This window comes from Ailuropoda melanoleuca, chromosome 10 (genome assembly GCF_002007445.2).
Source record: "Ailuropoda melanoleuca isolate Jingjing chromosome 10, ASM200744v2, whole genome shotgun sequence".
Classification (NCBI taxonomy): Eukaryota; Metazoa; Chordata; class Mammalia; order Carnivora; family Ursidae; genus Ailuropoda; species Ailuropoda melanoleuca.
In genome coordinates this window covers 30,832,050-30,848,136 of record NC_048227.1, presented here as the reverse complement: position 1 = coordinate 30,848,136, position 16,087 = coordinate 30,832,050, and the positions used below count along the sequence as shown (strand labels likewise).

Genomic DNA, 16,087 nt, shown 5'->3' with positions numbered 1-16,087 from the left:
ATAGTGAAGAGAAGGGCCATATGCACCCCAATGTTCATAGCAGCATTGTCCACAATAGCCAAACTGTGGAAGGAGCCAAGATGTCCTCCAACAGACGAATGGATTAAGAAGATGTGGTCCATATACACAATGGAATATGACTCAGCCATCAGAAAGAACGATTACCCAACATTTGCAGCAACATGAACGGGACTGGAGGAGATTATGCTAAGTGAAATAAGTCAAGCAGAGAAAGACAATTATCATATGGTTTCACTCATTTGTGGAACATAAGAAATAGCAGGGAGATCGGTAGGAGAAGGGAAGAATGAAGGGGCCCAAACAGAAGGGGGAATGAACCATGAGAGACTGTGGACTCTTGGAAACAAACTGAGGGCTTCAGAGGGGAGTGGGGTGGGAGACTGGGATAGGCCGGTGATGGGTATTAAGGAGGGCGCGTATTGCATGGTGCACTGGGTGTTATCCGCAAACAATGAATCATGCAACACTACATCTAAAATTAATGATGTACTGTATGGTGACTAACATAATAAAAAATTTTAAAAAAATACATGGATGTAGTCAATCAAATTCATATTTTATGGCAATGCTTATGGCATTTACTACAACATTCTACACATTCTCTGTGACCAATCCAGTCCTGGATACTTTACATGCATCACCTCATCCCACAGACGCCTTCTAACAGCGCAAGGCTGGATGTGCTCCTGCCATCCCCATTGCCAGAGAAGGAAACCAAGTCACTAAGAGGTCAGGGGACTCAACGCCACCATCAGGACTTCCACGGTCTGATGCCAAAGGCCACAGACAGAACCGCTGTGACCATGACGTCCACAACGCTTGTGGGATAAACAAAGGCACGTCTGTCTGTTGTCTATGAAATTCAGACTGGGGGCCACAGCTCTAAGTCAAGCCCAGGGTAATGGTTGAAGGGGCCAGAATGACAGCAGAGCAGCCGGGTTTAAAGAGCTTTGACGGGTTATTCACCTTCATTCGTCTCTTTCCCAACAGGTACACAGCCCCGTGAGGTCCAGAGCCACCCCTGCAGAGACCCTCTCTTTCCCCCAGCACATCCTGTGCCTGCGTTCAGATGTTTTGGCGTAGAGGGGCCATAGCTTCTTGTTGAGGGTAGAGGGTCGGGAAGAGGCACTAAAGCCCAGTGTAGACCACAGGCATCTGGGGGCCTGGAGCTGAGATCGCGGGGACACAGGGATATATAAAGCTGCAGCGCAGTAACGGGCAGCCCCCTGGTTTGGAGCAACGCAGAGGAAAGGCTGGCCCCACAGGAGAGAGCGCCTCAGAGCTCACAGCAGTCGGCCGGAAGCTCGGGGCTCCCAGGGAAGGAAGCCTGTTCTGCTTTTCTTTTTTTTTTTTTTTTTAATATTTTATTTATTTATACAGACAGCCAGCGAGAGAGGGAACACAAGCAGGGGGAGTGGGAGAGGAAGAAGCAGGCTCATAGTGGAAGAGCCTGATGTGGGGCTCGATCCCATAATGCAGGGATCACGCCCTGAGCCGAAGGCAGACGCTTAACCGCTGTGCCACTCAGGCGCCCCTGTTCTGCTTTTCTGCTCTGTGTTTTCTGCTCCTGCTTTCCAAGAGGAAACCGTCTTTGTCCCCACCTTCCCACCTCCTGCCCATGTCCTATGGCTGTCACTGGCTGAAAGCTGCTGCTATGGGCTGAGGGGGGAGGGCTCAAAGGAGGGGGTGGAGAACAGTGATGGGGACAAACTGCCGACGCGGCCCCCTTCTCTGTCTCCACTCCCCACAGAAGGGGCATCTCGTCTCCAAACAGTTGTGACAAATGAAAGGACACCTGTCCTCAGGGCTGGGACAGAACTGGAGGCCAAAAGGAAGCCGTGCCCTGCCGTGTTGGTGACAAGACGTGCCCACACCCCCCGCCGGGCACTGTGAGGGCGCCATGGGTGCCGTCACTCTCTCCCTGTCGCGGGCAGTCCTCAAGTAAAGCGAATGATTAAAAATGACAGTAATTCAACCTGAGAGGGGGAAGTAAGATCTCCTGGCTGCAAATTTGCAAAGCAGCAAAGTGAGGAGGAATCGTCACAGGTGCCCCATGCGACTTCAACCCCTCAGTTTCCTGCCAGAGTTCTCAACAGCTCTCAAGAGCTGCTCCAGCGTTCTCGAGTGTGTCGCTCTGACCCTGTGTCTTCAGTCGGTCTCTCTTGTACCTGCATCATGGCCTGAAAGTTCACTCGCAGCCCCAAGACAGTCTGAGCGTGAATCGGCTGCTCCCCCACACAAGGGCAGGCCGTGGCCCCGAGTTGAGGCCCGGCCCGTTTGGGGAGAGGGACTTGTATCCTCAGGCAGCTTGACATTTCCTAATCAGAAGTTTCCGGTTTTAGCTCAGCCTGTCCTTATGCATGTTTTCAGATGCTCTCTGGGGGTCTCAGCGCATTTATAGACTAATTATATAGTTAAAGTTAATTATTCATTCATTAACATTCAAGAAGCCTTTAACAAGACATTGACTTGTTCTGATGAATTAATGAAACTGGAGTGTGTATGGGCGTGTGTGTGTGTGTGTGTGTGTGTGTGCACGCCTGTGTGTGTTTTGGAGTCGAAAGTGTTATGAAAATTAAACATCTCTTTGATGACAACCGAATGTACTTTTGTAGGTCACATCAAAGCGTTGCGGAGAAGGGAAAGGCATCGGCCAGCAATTTAAGCCAGTCGGCAGGGTGGGGCAACAGTGTGTGGAGGGGCTCAGGTCACCCTGCCAGCTCTGTGACGGAGACCCCATCCTGGGACCTCTCTGAGCTTTGGTTTTCTCACCTGTAAGATGGGGAACTAACAGCTCTCTCCCGGGGTGGCTGCTGGGTGGACCAGACGGAAGTGAAGGTGTTCTGTGAATTCAGGTGCAAACTCAGGACGCTGGCACGGCAGTGATGACGTCATCGTGCACAGAAGCCAGGGTGGTGTCGCTTCTCTACCAGCCCCCTGACACAAGGCTCTTGAGGGGTGGAGGGTGTTCATGGGCCCAAAAAGGGGTCCCACTGAGGCATGACAACCTTTGGAGGTGTCTGCTTGGGGAGGAGACCACGTGCACAGAGACTGTATCCACCATCAGCACAGAATGGCCTGAAACAGGCTTTAGGAAAACGGCTTGGAATCACATTTGGACTCAGTTTGTGAATAAGGCTGGAAAATCAGTTACATGGACAGGGATGCATTTTCACTAAGGAAGCATTTTGGATTTGTTCGTTTGTTTTTTTTGCAGAGCAAACTCCATTAAGCTAATCTAATTCCAAGATCAATGTCTCCCATGGCCTAAATTGTTTCCAACATTTTTTGGAAACCGTTTTCACTGGGATCAATTCCTTTCTGTTTAAATTTTATAAGGATTTGATTCACTGATCGGCGCTGGGACCACAACAAACTTGCTAATTTACAGCCGCTGCCAACTGGAGTTTCTTGTGTGGGTATTAATTCCACCAAGTTCAATTCTCCCGGGTCAGAATTGTGTACAGACTCAAACTTGCTGAGGAAGATTTGAGTCACCTATGGATTTTTCGTCAGTAATGAGTCTCCCCCTGTGTGCTTTTAACTGTTGTAAGTTTAATTTGTGTCGATCACGTCTACTGTAATAGTCGCTGTGAACTATGGTTAAAAAAGACCGATGGTTAATATTTATTTTTTCACAGAGAACGTTCTTTGCGATTTTGTGAGGAAAAGAAGGAAAACAGTCTCTCCCACATGGCTGTACTCTGGTTGGATGAAGTAACGACTGTAAATTTGGTGAATGGTAAAGCACTAGGAGGATGCTATTCTGCACCCTACAACTCATGTTCAGACATTGGAAAAATACTGACTCCTTCTGGAACACAGATCTTTTCTACGGCGTTCCTTAGATGACACTTTTCAAGGATTGGGATCATGCTAACCCTTGTACTGCCAATTCCCTGGCATGTCTAAAGCATGCTCAAAAATGTTTCCTTTGTTCAGACTTTTCTCGCGTGTTTACTCGGCACCAGACACTATGTTGTCTGCCTGCATATCTCATTTAACCCTATAACGTTCTCCTAAGCAGAGGAGCCCAATTTAGCATCATTTTTTGAATAGGAGAACTGGGGTCTAAGAGGTTAATTAACTTGTCCAAGGTCCCACAGCTGGACATTGGCAGAGGGGGATTCGAATCCAGGATGCTCCGCTTGAAAGCATCACATTATACTGCTGGTCATAGAGTATAACGACGCCACTGAACTTATCACACATTGGGGAAATCTCGAAGACCAAAAAACATGAAAATGAAAGAAAAAAATGGAAAAAGAATCAGTGTTTGATAAAATGCTAGTATGTGTCAAGATAAATCATGGAACTTTACATCAGAAACCAGGGATGTACTGTAGGGTGACCAACATAATAAAAAAAATTTATTATAAAAAAAAAACAAAGATACAGTGCCGAGTACTTTCTCTAAAGTCAACTCATTTCGTTCCAGGGGACAGGATTGTCCAGATGCGGGGAAAGCTCAGAGAGGTTATTTATTTGCCAGCGGTCACACAGCTGGTTGTTATCACAGCCAGGATACGAAGCTACTTATTTCTCCCTCCAAAGTTGACGTTCAGTACCAAGAGCCCACTCAGTAAGGAAATCAATCAATCAGCCAAACAACTAATATTGTTCCAGAAGGTATATAAATACTTTGACTGAGAAACTCTACTTGCGATCACACCTACAGAACTACTAGCAGAGGTCAGCAGAGGGCTTGTCCGGATTTTTAACACAGCCACGTGAGTGACAGCCCCAAAGGGAAATGGTCAAACAGACCGTGATGTATGTAGACCACGGAATTCTTCCCAGCAGTCAGAGAGAATGAAGGCAAAACACACCTACGGATACAGAGGACTCTTTAAAACGTGTTATTAATTGAACACCAAGTTGTGATACACTGCACAGAGTTTGACAGCATCACACAGAATGAAATGACATGTGTGGACACAGAAATATATGCAAATGCATATAACAAAGGTCTAGGAGAAATGGCATGTAATATCAAACAGATAATAGTGCCTGCCTGGCTATGGGTGTGGGGAGGGGGCGGGGGGTGGTGGTGGTGGTGGTTTGGGATTGGGACATGGTCAAAGGGATGCTTGTTTTTCTGTATTTTTGATTTTTTACAGTGAGAATATTTCTTAATGAGAAGCAATACAGCACAGTGGTTAAGGGCTTGGGTGCCAGAGCCAGCTCGAATCCCGGCTCTGAAGCTTACCAGCCCTTGCCTCTCCGGTCCAGCCCCCTTGCCTCATGACAAAGGCGTCCAACTCTCCAGGGCTGTTCGCTTGTCAGGACAAGCAGAGAGTTAGCACTTGTGCGTAGACAGAGATGCTGGGTTGAGTTTGAAGGCCAGCTCTGCCCACTCACTGAACCTCTGGACAAGCTGCCTCTGCTCCCTGAGCCTCAGTTTGCTCATCTGTAAAACGGAGAGAAGGCCTATTTGGCAGTCACAGCAGGATAAAATGAGATCATATATTTGAAGTTCAGCAGGCAGTAAGAAGAGGCAGTCCCTTGGGAGAGGGAACTGGCCAGGGGGCTCTTGCCCCTCCGGGGTCTCGGGAAGGAACTTTTAACCATGTGTATCCCAATATAAGAAATACATCCTTTTACTATATGGTGACTAAGGTTAACATAATAAACAATTATTATTAAAAAAAAAAAAAAAAAGAAATACATCCTTTTTTTTTCCGGGGGGGGGTGGTCTGTGAGTTCCTTTCTTCTCCTCTCCTCAATGGAAGGAAAAATATTGCTCCCTTCTAAAGCAGCATTAAGATTTTCAAGGGAAACAAAAGACATTTTAAGGTTAAAGTATGAACAAAATTGGTTCTGGGTTTTGGACAATAGTGGGCCATTAGAAAGCAGGCTAATTGGGCCATGTTAAGGGAATGTTTATATTTATTATTTTAAGCTGTGGCTCAAAGTACGGGCCCTGGAGCACGTGTGACCCGGACAAGCTACTTAATCTCTGTGTGCCTATTTCTTCCACTGTTAATGGGAAATCATGATAGTTGCTGTCTCATAGGGTTGCTGTGAGATTTAAATAATGTAGGCAAAACATTCGGGGCAGTACCTGGCCTGTAGGTAAGCTCCCAATAAATGTTATCTGTTAGTTAGAAATACCACACTTAGTTCCCAAAGGAATTCAGGTAGCTTATTCTAACTGCAAGAGAAGAAGGTTTAAACATACGGATAAAGCAATCTGATTGAGTTAAGGGAATTCAGAGGTGGGCTCATGGCTTAGGCCTTAGGGAAAGTCAGGAAACAGATATTCAGGACATAAGCTCTCCGCAGCAGCTAACAGAGGATCACACACTGAGCTCTGCACGGAGGCAGGGCTCAAGAAAACAGAAAACACCGAGTAGTTGCAGGGATTGTGCTGTGCACCAGACAGAAACATGCCTTAAAGTGGAGGAAAGCAACACTGTTGAGGGGGCAGACGTCAGAAATGGCGGAGGATGGCGTTCTCAACAAACTGGTCTACAAAAATGGTATCCACAAGCTTTCCAAAATCTCTATTTCCTGTAGGGAAATCCAGTGCCAGCCAAAGGATAATGAAATGGCAGAGCAATGACAGCTAAAGTAATTAATATTCCTCTTGCTCGGTAAAGTATCTCCCAGTCGTTAAATGTGAAAACAGTCCAACAAAACGGTACAGGCTCAACTGAGAAAAAAGCAAGGCACACCCCGATTTTGCACACACCCCAATTCAGTGTGTAAACAGTACGAACACTGGACAAACACCATAAGGAAATGGAGTGTGGTGTTTACAAGAAACTTTTTTTCTGAGGATTGCAAGTGATACTTTTGTTGCAGAACATCTGCTACAGGGGCGCCCGGGTGGCTCAGTCGGTTAGGTGTTTGCCTTCAGCTCAGGTCATGTTCCCAGGGTCCTGGGATCGAGCTCCATGTTGGGGCTCCCTGCTCTTTGGGGAGCCTGCTCCTCTCCTCTCCTCCCCCTGCTAATGCTCTTTCTCTCTCTCAACTAAATAATAAATAATATCTTTCATAAGGAGATTGTTTAAAAAAAAAAAAAGAACATTTGTTACATGTACAAGGATAAAAAGGAGACCATATCATCATCTGGCAATATCTCCAATGTTTTGTTGTACTTCATTTCTGTCTCCTTTTTCTCTCTCTTTCCTTCTCTCTCCATCTCTGGGTTTACAGAATTGGGACCCCACTTTAAACTTCCCCCCAGTTGTTCCTTTTTCTGACACTTTATGGGTGGCCTTGAAAATCCACTAGTATAGTTTTAATCGAGTTTAACAAGAAATAATTGCAACCACACACACAAACACACACAGACACACAAACACACAAAGCTGCCTGTGTTTTCCTGAGTTTTTATTACAGAAAAAAATTCCTAATACTGTGATGTGGTCGCAATTACTTTCAAGCTTTATTTGCAGTGTGGGGGTGGATCTCAGAAACCAGGTCATTGTCGATCTGATTTTCTCTGGAGATGACACTATCCCACTTAGGAGAACGGCTCACCAGACCTTCATGTCTACGGCTGCACCTGGCAGCTGAAAATGAACGCTCTGAGTTTGATTCTGTTTGCCTGATGAAAGATGGCGAATAAAACGTGCCCAAACGGCATCCTGGAAAGAACATGCCCTGCACAGCAGCTAACCATCGGGGAGGATCCTTACGCCTTCCCTGTCTTGCCTTGGCAATCTCCATACCTCTGGACCAGTTTCTTTTGAGGATGGAAATGAGGATGCTGTGACCTCATCAACTCTCAGATAGTCAGTTGATACGTATATAGTATAAAATAGATGTATATTATATGCAGCATTAAAGATGCATATATACACATATGAAGTTCAGTCTCCAACTCGTCCTTGAGCTCTAACCTCTTACACCCAACCGTCTAGCTGGCATTGCCGTGGGGAGGCAGACCCAGTAATAATTCTTAATAATTCTACAATGTAGTCACTTAGTTAAATAGCCTTTTGAGTAACTTAGTTAAGCTCAGGTCCTTCATCTCTTAAAACAGGTTATAATGATACTAGCTCTTAAGAGTGCTGTGAGGAAGGGCGCCTGGGGGGCTCAGCCGGCTGAGCTTCTGACTGTAGATTTCCGCTCAGGTCATGATCTCAGGGCATAGGATCGAGCCCCATGTTGGGCTCCATGCCCAGCGTGGAGTCTGCTTGAGTTTCTCTCTCCCTGTGCCTCTCCCACTTGTGCTCTCTCTCTCTAAAGTAAATAAAGAGAATTTTTAAAAAGAGAGAGAATGCTGTGAGGATTAAATGAGATCATGCATGTGAAGTGCTTGGGGGGGGGCATCTCACAAACCGTGAGGTTTCAATCAGCGCAGAGATGACATGGGTCTGCAAGGACGCTGTCCCGAAGGCACTTCCACCTGAACACGCCCAAACTTTCTTCCATGCCTCCGCTCCTTCTGCGCCCTCCTCCCCAAACGCCCTTCCTCTTCCCTGTCCTGTCTGCTCCCGACGGAACACCATCTCCCCACATGCACTGACTGAACGTCTTCAAAGCCACGGACAACCTTACCTGGGTCAGCAGAAGTGCTAATAAAAACATGGATCACGGACCCCCCGGCTTGGAGACTCTGTGCTCCAGAACAGGGGTTCAGTGCCCACCTGTCGCACGAAAGCAGTTCTGACACATGCACGTAGCTGTGACCGCTCCCGAGCTGATTTGCACAGACACGCCACCAAGCACCATGCGAGCCCTGCCGTACGTGCTCGTGGGTAAAGGCAGCCCTCCCTCCCAGTTCTGCCTACTCAACGTACGGGAAGCCGGAAGATGCCTGCCGGTTTCCCGACACTGTTGGGCTGGAAATGAAATCAGATAGACAGGGGAGCGGGAGGCCGAGGGCTGAAGACTGATGCTTCTAAAGGAAATTAGGACTTTTCATAAACTTATATATAAATAACTGTACATGAACATCAGTTAGAATAAACACAAACCATCCCACTGTGTCTTGAAATATGAGGCTCTTAGGCGTCCTGGGGATGTTGACTGTTCAATTTAAATTTGGCGTAAGTGCTAGGCTTGGACTCTTGCACTCTTGTCGAAACTGCTTGGAGAACATCAGCTTCTGATGACGGAGCATCTGTAAAACTAAATCTGCCTCCGCTCGTTTCAGCTTCGGCTCCCTCTTCTAGAGCAGACGTTCGCAGAAGTGGATCAGCGCCCGTCAGAATCACCTAGAGAGCTTGCTAAAGCAGGCCGAGTCCCCGGCCCCTGCCCCCGGAGATTCGGGGTCCGTTGGCTCAGTGGGGCTCAGGAACCCACACTGTTATTAGCCCCCCCCCCGCCAACTCAGACTCAGGCCACACTCCGAGAAAACCCGGTCTAGAAAGCCGTCTCATCTCTGTCGACGTTCGCACGTCAAATCTGGTTTTCTCATTGACTGGCCTGATAATTTCTGGGATGGTCTCTCTCCATTTATCTTCGGTTTCAATGAACAATGAAACTGCACTAGTTTCAAGTTTCTCTCTACTTACACTCTTGAAGCAATTACGGATCCCGGGGATAAGCGACATGGTTCTATTGATCGGTCTCCTTTTTATATGTTGTCTCGATAACGTGTTTAGGGAACGACCTCCTTCAGAACAGTAGTTCTCAGAGTTCAGCATGCCTCAGAATCACCGGCAGCAGGAGGATGCTTGTGAAAATGCAGACTCCCGGGCTCCAGCACTGGAGAGTAGGTCCCGTGTTGGGCCCTGGAACTTGCATCTAACGCGTAACCGTGGGATTGAGGTACAGTTGGCTCGAGAGATGGGGAGCGCAGAGACTTAATTCCACATCCTCTCTGCACAACTGACAGTGTTTATATACGTGGTTTGTCTGGATTTTATCTTTTTGGAAAGTTCTAAATGAAGCGTTCGAGTGTTCGACACAAATAAGAGAATATCACAACCGTGTCAGAGACCAAAGAACCCAGTGTTTTCGGTTTTTAGATGGGAAACTGAGACTCCGAGACAGGAGAACTCGGACGGAGACCAACCTGGGACTCATAAGCATAATCCAAGGCCTCACTTGTGCTCCAGGCCCTTGCAGACTCCATAAAGGAGCCTCCGTATCCACTGACCCTGGTGTACATGCCCACGTCTTCACTGAGCAGCAGACGTCATAGACCTCTATGCACCCAGGTGTGGCCCAGCAGCCAAGCTCGACACTCTAGGTTTTTTCTAAGCCAGGGCTTGCTGGATTTTAGGGTCCTGGGGGCCCCAAAAAGGGAATGTCCTCAAGTTTAACAATTCAGGGGCGCAGAGGGCTCCTCTCTCTACCTTCCAGAGAGATGGAAACTTCTAGAGATGCTGTGGTGAAGGAGGGGAATGACTATATTTTTAAAGCTGGGTGGTGGGGATGTGAGGAGTTCATTTTGTTATTACTCCTTCAACAGTATATCCCCGTGATAGTTACGCTTGTGAAATTACTTCATACTACACATCGTATTTTAAATAACCTATTCCATGACGAAAAATTTAAAAAGGAAATGAGATGTGAGAGGGAAGGAAAAGATCAGAAGCAAGGTGACGTAGATACTTGATGGACAGAAGTCTTGGAGGGGGAGGAGCAGACGTGACCCATACGGAGTTGGGCGGATCTCAGGGCAGTTCTGCGGTGGCCTTTTGCTTCTCAGAATCACTTGAGGGCTTGGAGTCATAGCTCCTGCTATCACCTAAGAGGAAGTCCAAACATGAAAAAACTCGACCAGAACAGAAGAAAATGCGAGAAAGTAACTTTCTGCCTTTGGAGTGGAGAAAGACTTTTGAATTACAACTCAGAATCCAGAAGCCTTAAGAAAAGATTGATAAATTTGACTGTAAAAAACAAATTAAAAAATCGGCATGGAAAAATAATACCATCTGGAAGCTCAACAGATAAGAAAACCAGTAACACCATTTGTAACCATACCACAAAGGGCTTATTTGTCCAATACATAAATTAGTAAGAAAAAGACCAACAGACCAATAGAAAAGAAATAATGAATGTTTTCCAAAAAGGAACTGCGGAAGGCTTTTAATTATGCACTGATTGATCTGAAGGGACCCGGGACACTCAGGAAATGTGGCCCCTGTGGGGGGCACCAGGAAGAAGAGAAACAGTGTGGGAGGAAGGTTCTTCACTGTTTATCTTTTTATACAATACTTTTTGATTTTGAATTATGTAAATGTGCTCTCTATTTAAAATTTAATTTAATTAATTTAAATAATTAACCAAGCAGCCTGTTAACCTAGTAAGTGGTTTTCCCAACCTTAACTCCACCAAAACTGAACCTCCCGGAATGAGCACAGCTGTGCCCTCACCATTACGGGCATGCGGAATTCTTTCTTTCTTTCTTTTTTAAAGATTTTATTTATTTGAGAGAGAGAGAGAGAGAGAGCGTGAACAGGGAGAGGAGCAGAGGGAGAAGCAGGCTCTCCACTGAGCAGGGAGCCCGATGCAGGGCTCGATCCCAGGACCGTGGGATCATGACCTGAGCTGAAGGCAGACGCTTAACCGAGTGAGCCACCCAGGCGCCCGAGGAGTTATTTCTTTAAAAAAGACTCCTACTCCTTTAGCTCTAGTTTCTGAGCTTAATGTAACAGCACAAAACATCCCCCACATGGAAGACTGGGTAGAGGGCAAACCCGCCATCTGCCCAAGTTTGCTGGGATAGATGTCATAATTATTACATGGCTTCCAGAAAACAATTTGTACCATTTATGGCCAGGAGCTGTTTCCATTCCTCTACTCCTTTTTGTTCATATTGTTTTTTAAAAAATGGGAAAAGAAAGAAAACAATGCATTTTGTGAGCTGGGTGACGGATGGAGAGGGGGCGAGCTAGGCTTCACCCGCTGTTTCTAACCATTGTCGTCCATGTTTGCATTCACGGTTTGTCCCAAGCGATAGTATATGTTGATGAAAAGACCATGGCAGAAAGAAACAAACAAAACCTATACATGGGTCTGGAAAGTCATCAGAATTTTCTGGAATCTACTAGAATCGAACATACACACATCCTGTAGCTTGGCGACTCCCGTCTTAGGTACAGAGCGAGAGCAACATGCTCCCTCATGCAAGGATAGACCTGCGTGAGAATACCCCTGGGAAACCTCCTCGCCATAGCCCCGAATGGGACACCACCTCAACGTGCAACAAGATGAGAAGTGATGGGTAACTTTGGAGCATGTCCCCATCCTGAAATCCCCCGCAGCAATGAGAACGAGGGCGCGGAAGGACATGGAACAGTGTCACAAACAGACCTGCTGAGCTGAAAGAAGACAGAAAAGAAAACGTCTGGTGTGATTTCATTTACATGTGAGAATAACAGGCCAAAAGAATCCATAGCTTTAGAAGCGAGACTGGCCACTAGAAAAGGGTGCGGTGGGCTTTCTGGGGACTGGCTAGGTCTTCTGAATGGACCTGGATGGTCAGCTTGTACGAAGTCCTCGGGCACTATACTTCCTATGTGTATCTCTTCTGCATTCGCGTGACGCTCGAATAAAACGTTTTTAAAAATCACCCCGAGCCAGGATGAGCAATGTGTGGATGAGTTTGGGATAAGTCACGGGCTCGGCTTCTCAAGCCCCTGCTGAGGTTCTAAAGAGATTCCAAAGAGACTGAAGAGACAAAATGCTGTCAGCCACAGCTCCCAGAAAGCAGGCAGGGACGGAGCTTGAGGGTTTAGACGGGGCCCGTCTGCCCCACCAGACACGAGGGAGCAGGCCCGGGGGCTTGCAGAACAGCCGAGAGGAAGAGGGTGTGGATGAAGTTCCAGGGTAACTCACTGCTCAAAAATCCCTGACGATCAACGTGGTCCACAGAAATTCACTTTCTGGATCAGCAAACTGCCCCCGTTAAAGAACTTCACTTAGAATCGTTTTGAATGGAACCCTCCCCAAAATGCGTTTTGCACATCCCCGACATTCTGAAGGTCCCATTAGGAGTCCCATCTTACAGATGAGGCTGAGAACAAGGAGGTGTCTACCCAGAGTGGGAAACAGCAGCAGGGGGAGGAGAGGCGCACTCCGGCTTCACGTCCTCAACTCCTAGCCTCTGTGCCGTCTTTTCTGGACAGCTCCTTATTTTGAGCGTGCGACGCTCTGTGATGCCAACAGGTGGACAGAAACATTAGCGGTAGCTTTAGAGAGACTGAGTTCACATTGCTTTTCTCTCCCCATTTCCTTTCTTCTCTGCCAATGCGATACTATCAGCTTTCACACAAAGCTGTACCCCAAAAACTCCTCCCTAAAATCGATAAAAATCTATAGCACTTCGTTTCCAGCACTTTAAATAAGTTAACAAGCTCTTTAGATATTTCTCTTTGGCTAAAATATCCCACTGAGTGGGACCAAGTTCTTTATCAGTTTAAGAAACCCCTCTGGTTCTCTGCATTTCAAAGTGCCCTGGATTTGCGTTTCCTTAACACAACTCAGAAGGAAGCCCGAGATGCTCATCGGATTCACAAAAGCAGCCCTCGCCTGGGGTTCCTTAAGGGCAGCTCTTTCCAGAAAATACAGAGCTGAGGGCAGATAAGCACCAAGGCACGCAGAGTCATTTTCTGTGAGGTTTATGGGCTGACGGGCCTGCGGAGGGAAAAATACACAAAAAAAGCAACCCATCATCCTTACCCTGTTTTCAAGCTGACCAAGGCATCCTCCACTCCCTTCTGATTGAATTTGGTCATGTACTGATGCATGTAGGGGTAGTTATTACGAATGTTTCTCTCAGTACTGCCGTTAGGCACCGTGCCAAATCGGAAAGGTGGGGAATAGTCGTGAGGTCTCTGAAACTGGAGAGAGAGAGAGAGGGAGACACGGACAGACAGGGCAGAGACAGAGAGAGAAGGAGGAGAAGTCAGCCACCATTCTGTCTTGTGTCAAGGGTTAAACATTTGCATGCCTTAGCACAGGACAGTAGAAAAACCATGCATTTCTGGGCTTCCTCTTTAATTTAATCACACCTGCCACTGGCCTGTGAGCTCTAGGAGGTCGGAAACAGAGTCTGTCTCATCCTCCCCCCGCCCCCGTCCCCCAGTGCCAAGCACCTGGTCTGGCTGGGTATGCGAGAGATACTTGTTGGCTTGACTTTTTTGGCCCCGTTATAGAGACTAGCCTCGTGGGGGGCATGCGGGCCGTGCTCGGGGAAACGCTAACTGAGCTGGCATTAAAGTACTGCTTTACTCAGGTCGTTGATCTATCTTCTAAGGAAATTTTCTGCTTGCCCCACCAATCGCTCCCTTCTCTGAATCCCATTTACAATGACTGTCACCTCCCCCAGGAAATGATGAAGAGCAACTGAACATGTCTCCCCAAAATATGCCTCTTTGACATAAGGATCCTCTTAGGTTGGCTATTTTTAAGACACAGCAGACGGAGGGGAAGCTCTGAAGGGTAGAAGTTAACCCTTTCATAAGAGGCATTTACACGGATAAGGGAAAGCTTCTCTCAGCACCTGGGAAAGGAAGATGACTGGAACTCTAGAAACTCTTGTCAAAAGTGTCGAAGGCATCAACTTAAATCTGCATGATAACCTCGCCCTTGTTTACTGTGCTTTTCCTGACAACCTCCCATCAATGGCCTCCCCACCCCAGCTCCCAGCATCTCTCTTTTGTGCCTAGCTGGAGGGGAGTTTAAGCTGGTGGCCTGGCCCATTGCAGGGAGGTACTTGATTTTCCCGGGCATGTCCCATGTCTACAGAAGGTACCCATGCTATGAAACTTCTGTTTGTTTTCCTCCTCTTAATCTGTCTTTTATTACAGAGGTGTCTCAGCCAAGAACGTAGAACNCATGCTATGAAACTTCTGTTTGTTTTCCTCCTCTTAATCTGTCTTTTATTACAGAGGTGTCTCAGCCAAGAACGTAGAACGAACGGTAGAGGGAAAATTACTTTTCCTCCCCTACAGTGACTGTATGTTTGCCATTCTCCACTCACCCATTCATTCATGCATGCATGCATCCAGTGCTTATTGGGGGCCTAATATATTCCAGGCATAATGGCAGGCTCCATGGACATTTCTTGAGCTGAAGTTCCTCCTAACCATGAGCTTCCTGGGAGTGCCTATGTCTTGTACGGCTCTCAAGCCTCCAAAAGGGTTGGATGTCCATACTCTGCTTCTCTTCCCTGATTGACTGATACTGTCTGTTCCCAACTTCAGTTTTTGGGGCAACCCAACCAGATTCAGAGTCAAGAGTACTCGGTCTGAGCCCCGGGCACACAAATAAAATGTAGAGTCAGCACAGGTCAATAGTACAAGGTTGAGCTCAGGTTCAAAGGTTTAAAAATCAGGTTCTATCATTTATGAACTGTGGAACCTAAGATAAGGCACTTCACGCTGCCTCCATTTATTTCCTGTCTCTAGGGTGGAAAAATACCCGGACTTCCCTTGTAGGGTCAATGGGAAGTTTCAAAATTGTTAAAATTTGTTAAGTAATTAACATAGTGCCTGGAACAGAGTAAGCACTCAGAATTAATCACTATTGCTTTTTATTTTTACTATTAGCATGAGCAAAAAAAGTAACCTGGGCTTCATTTTTCAATGAGATACAAAATTTTGGAACTATAGAGTAGTGATAACAATGACCAGCACTGCGCCAAGGACTTTACAAATGCTGCATCATTTCATCCTCAGGATGAACCCGCCAGGTAGCTAATCTTAGAGGCCCCATTTTACAGATGAAGAAACTGAGGCTCTGAGAGGTTACATGACCGGTTTAGGATCCCACTGCTTGCAGGTAGCAGCCCAGAATTCAATCCACATATGCCTGGCCTCATGAACTCTGTCGTTCCTCACACACTGTCACTAGTAATCCCTCCTCTTTTAGAGGGAGGACCTTGAGACCCACAGAAGGGAAGGACACCCAGCAAATCCACGGCGGGACCAGGGCCGGGATCCACAGATGTCTCCGACTGCCAAGCCCGCAAGTCTTCCTCACAGCTCAGAACCGCTGGGTTTACCCGAGTCAGACGGACCGAAAACATCATTCTTCTTTCCAGAATCACATTTGGCTTCACTATTAGAATTTCCAGTTGAAAACTGTGTCCCTTCAATTAGGCGTGTCACTGTGTCATAAGCAGCCACCACTGCATTTGGGGGAAGGGGCCACACAT

At 46.9% G+C, this 16,087-nt stretch overlaps 1 protein-coding gene across 1 annotated transcript in view; it reads right to left on the bottom strand.

Annotated features, from left to right (window-relative positions):
* The window catches only part of GRIN2A (glutamate ionotropic receptor NMDA type subunit 2A), a 369,848-nt gene that overhangs the window by 38,991 nt on the left and 314,770 nt on the right, over window positions 1-16,087 (bottom strand). Inside the window, exon 11 of the mRNA XM_034670381.1 lies at window positions 13,609-13,769. Coding sequence (XP_034526272.1) covers window positions 13,609-13,769 — 161 coding nt within the window. The remainder of the gene's footprint in view (window positions 1-13,608; window positions 13,770-16,087) is intronic.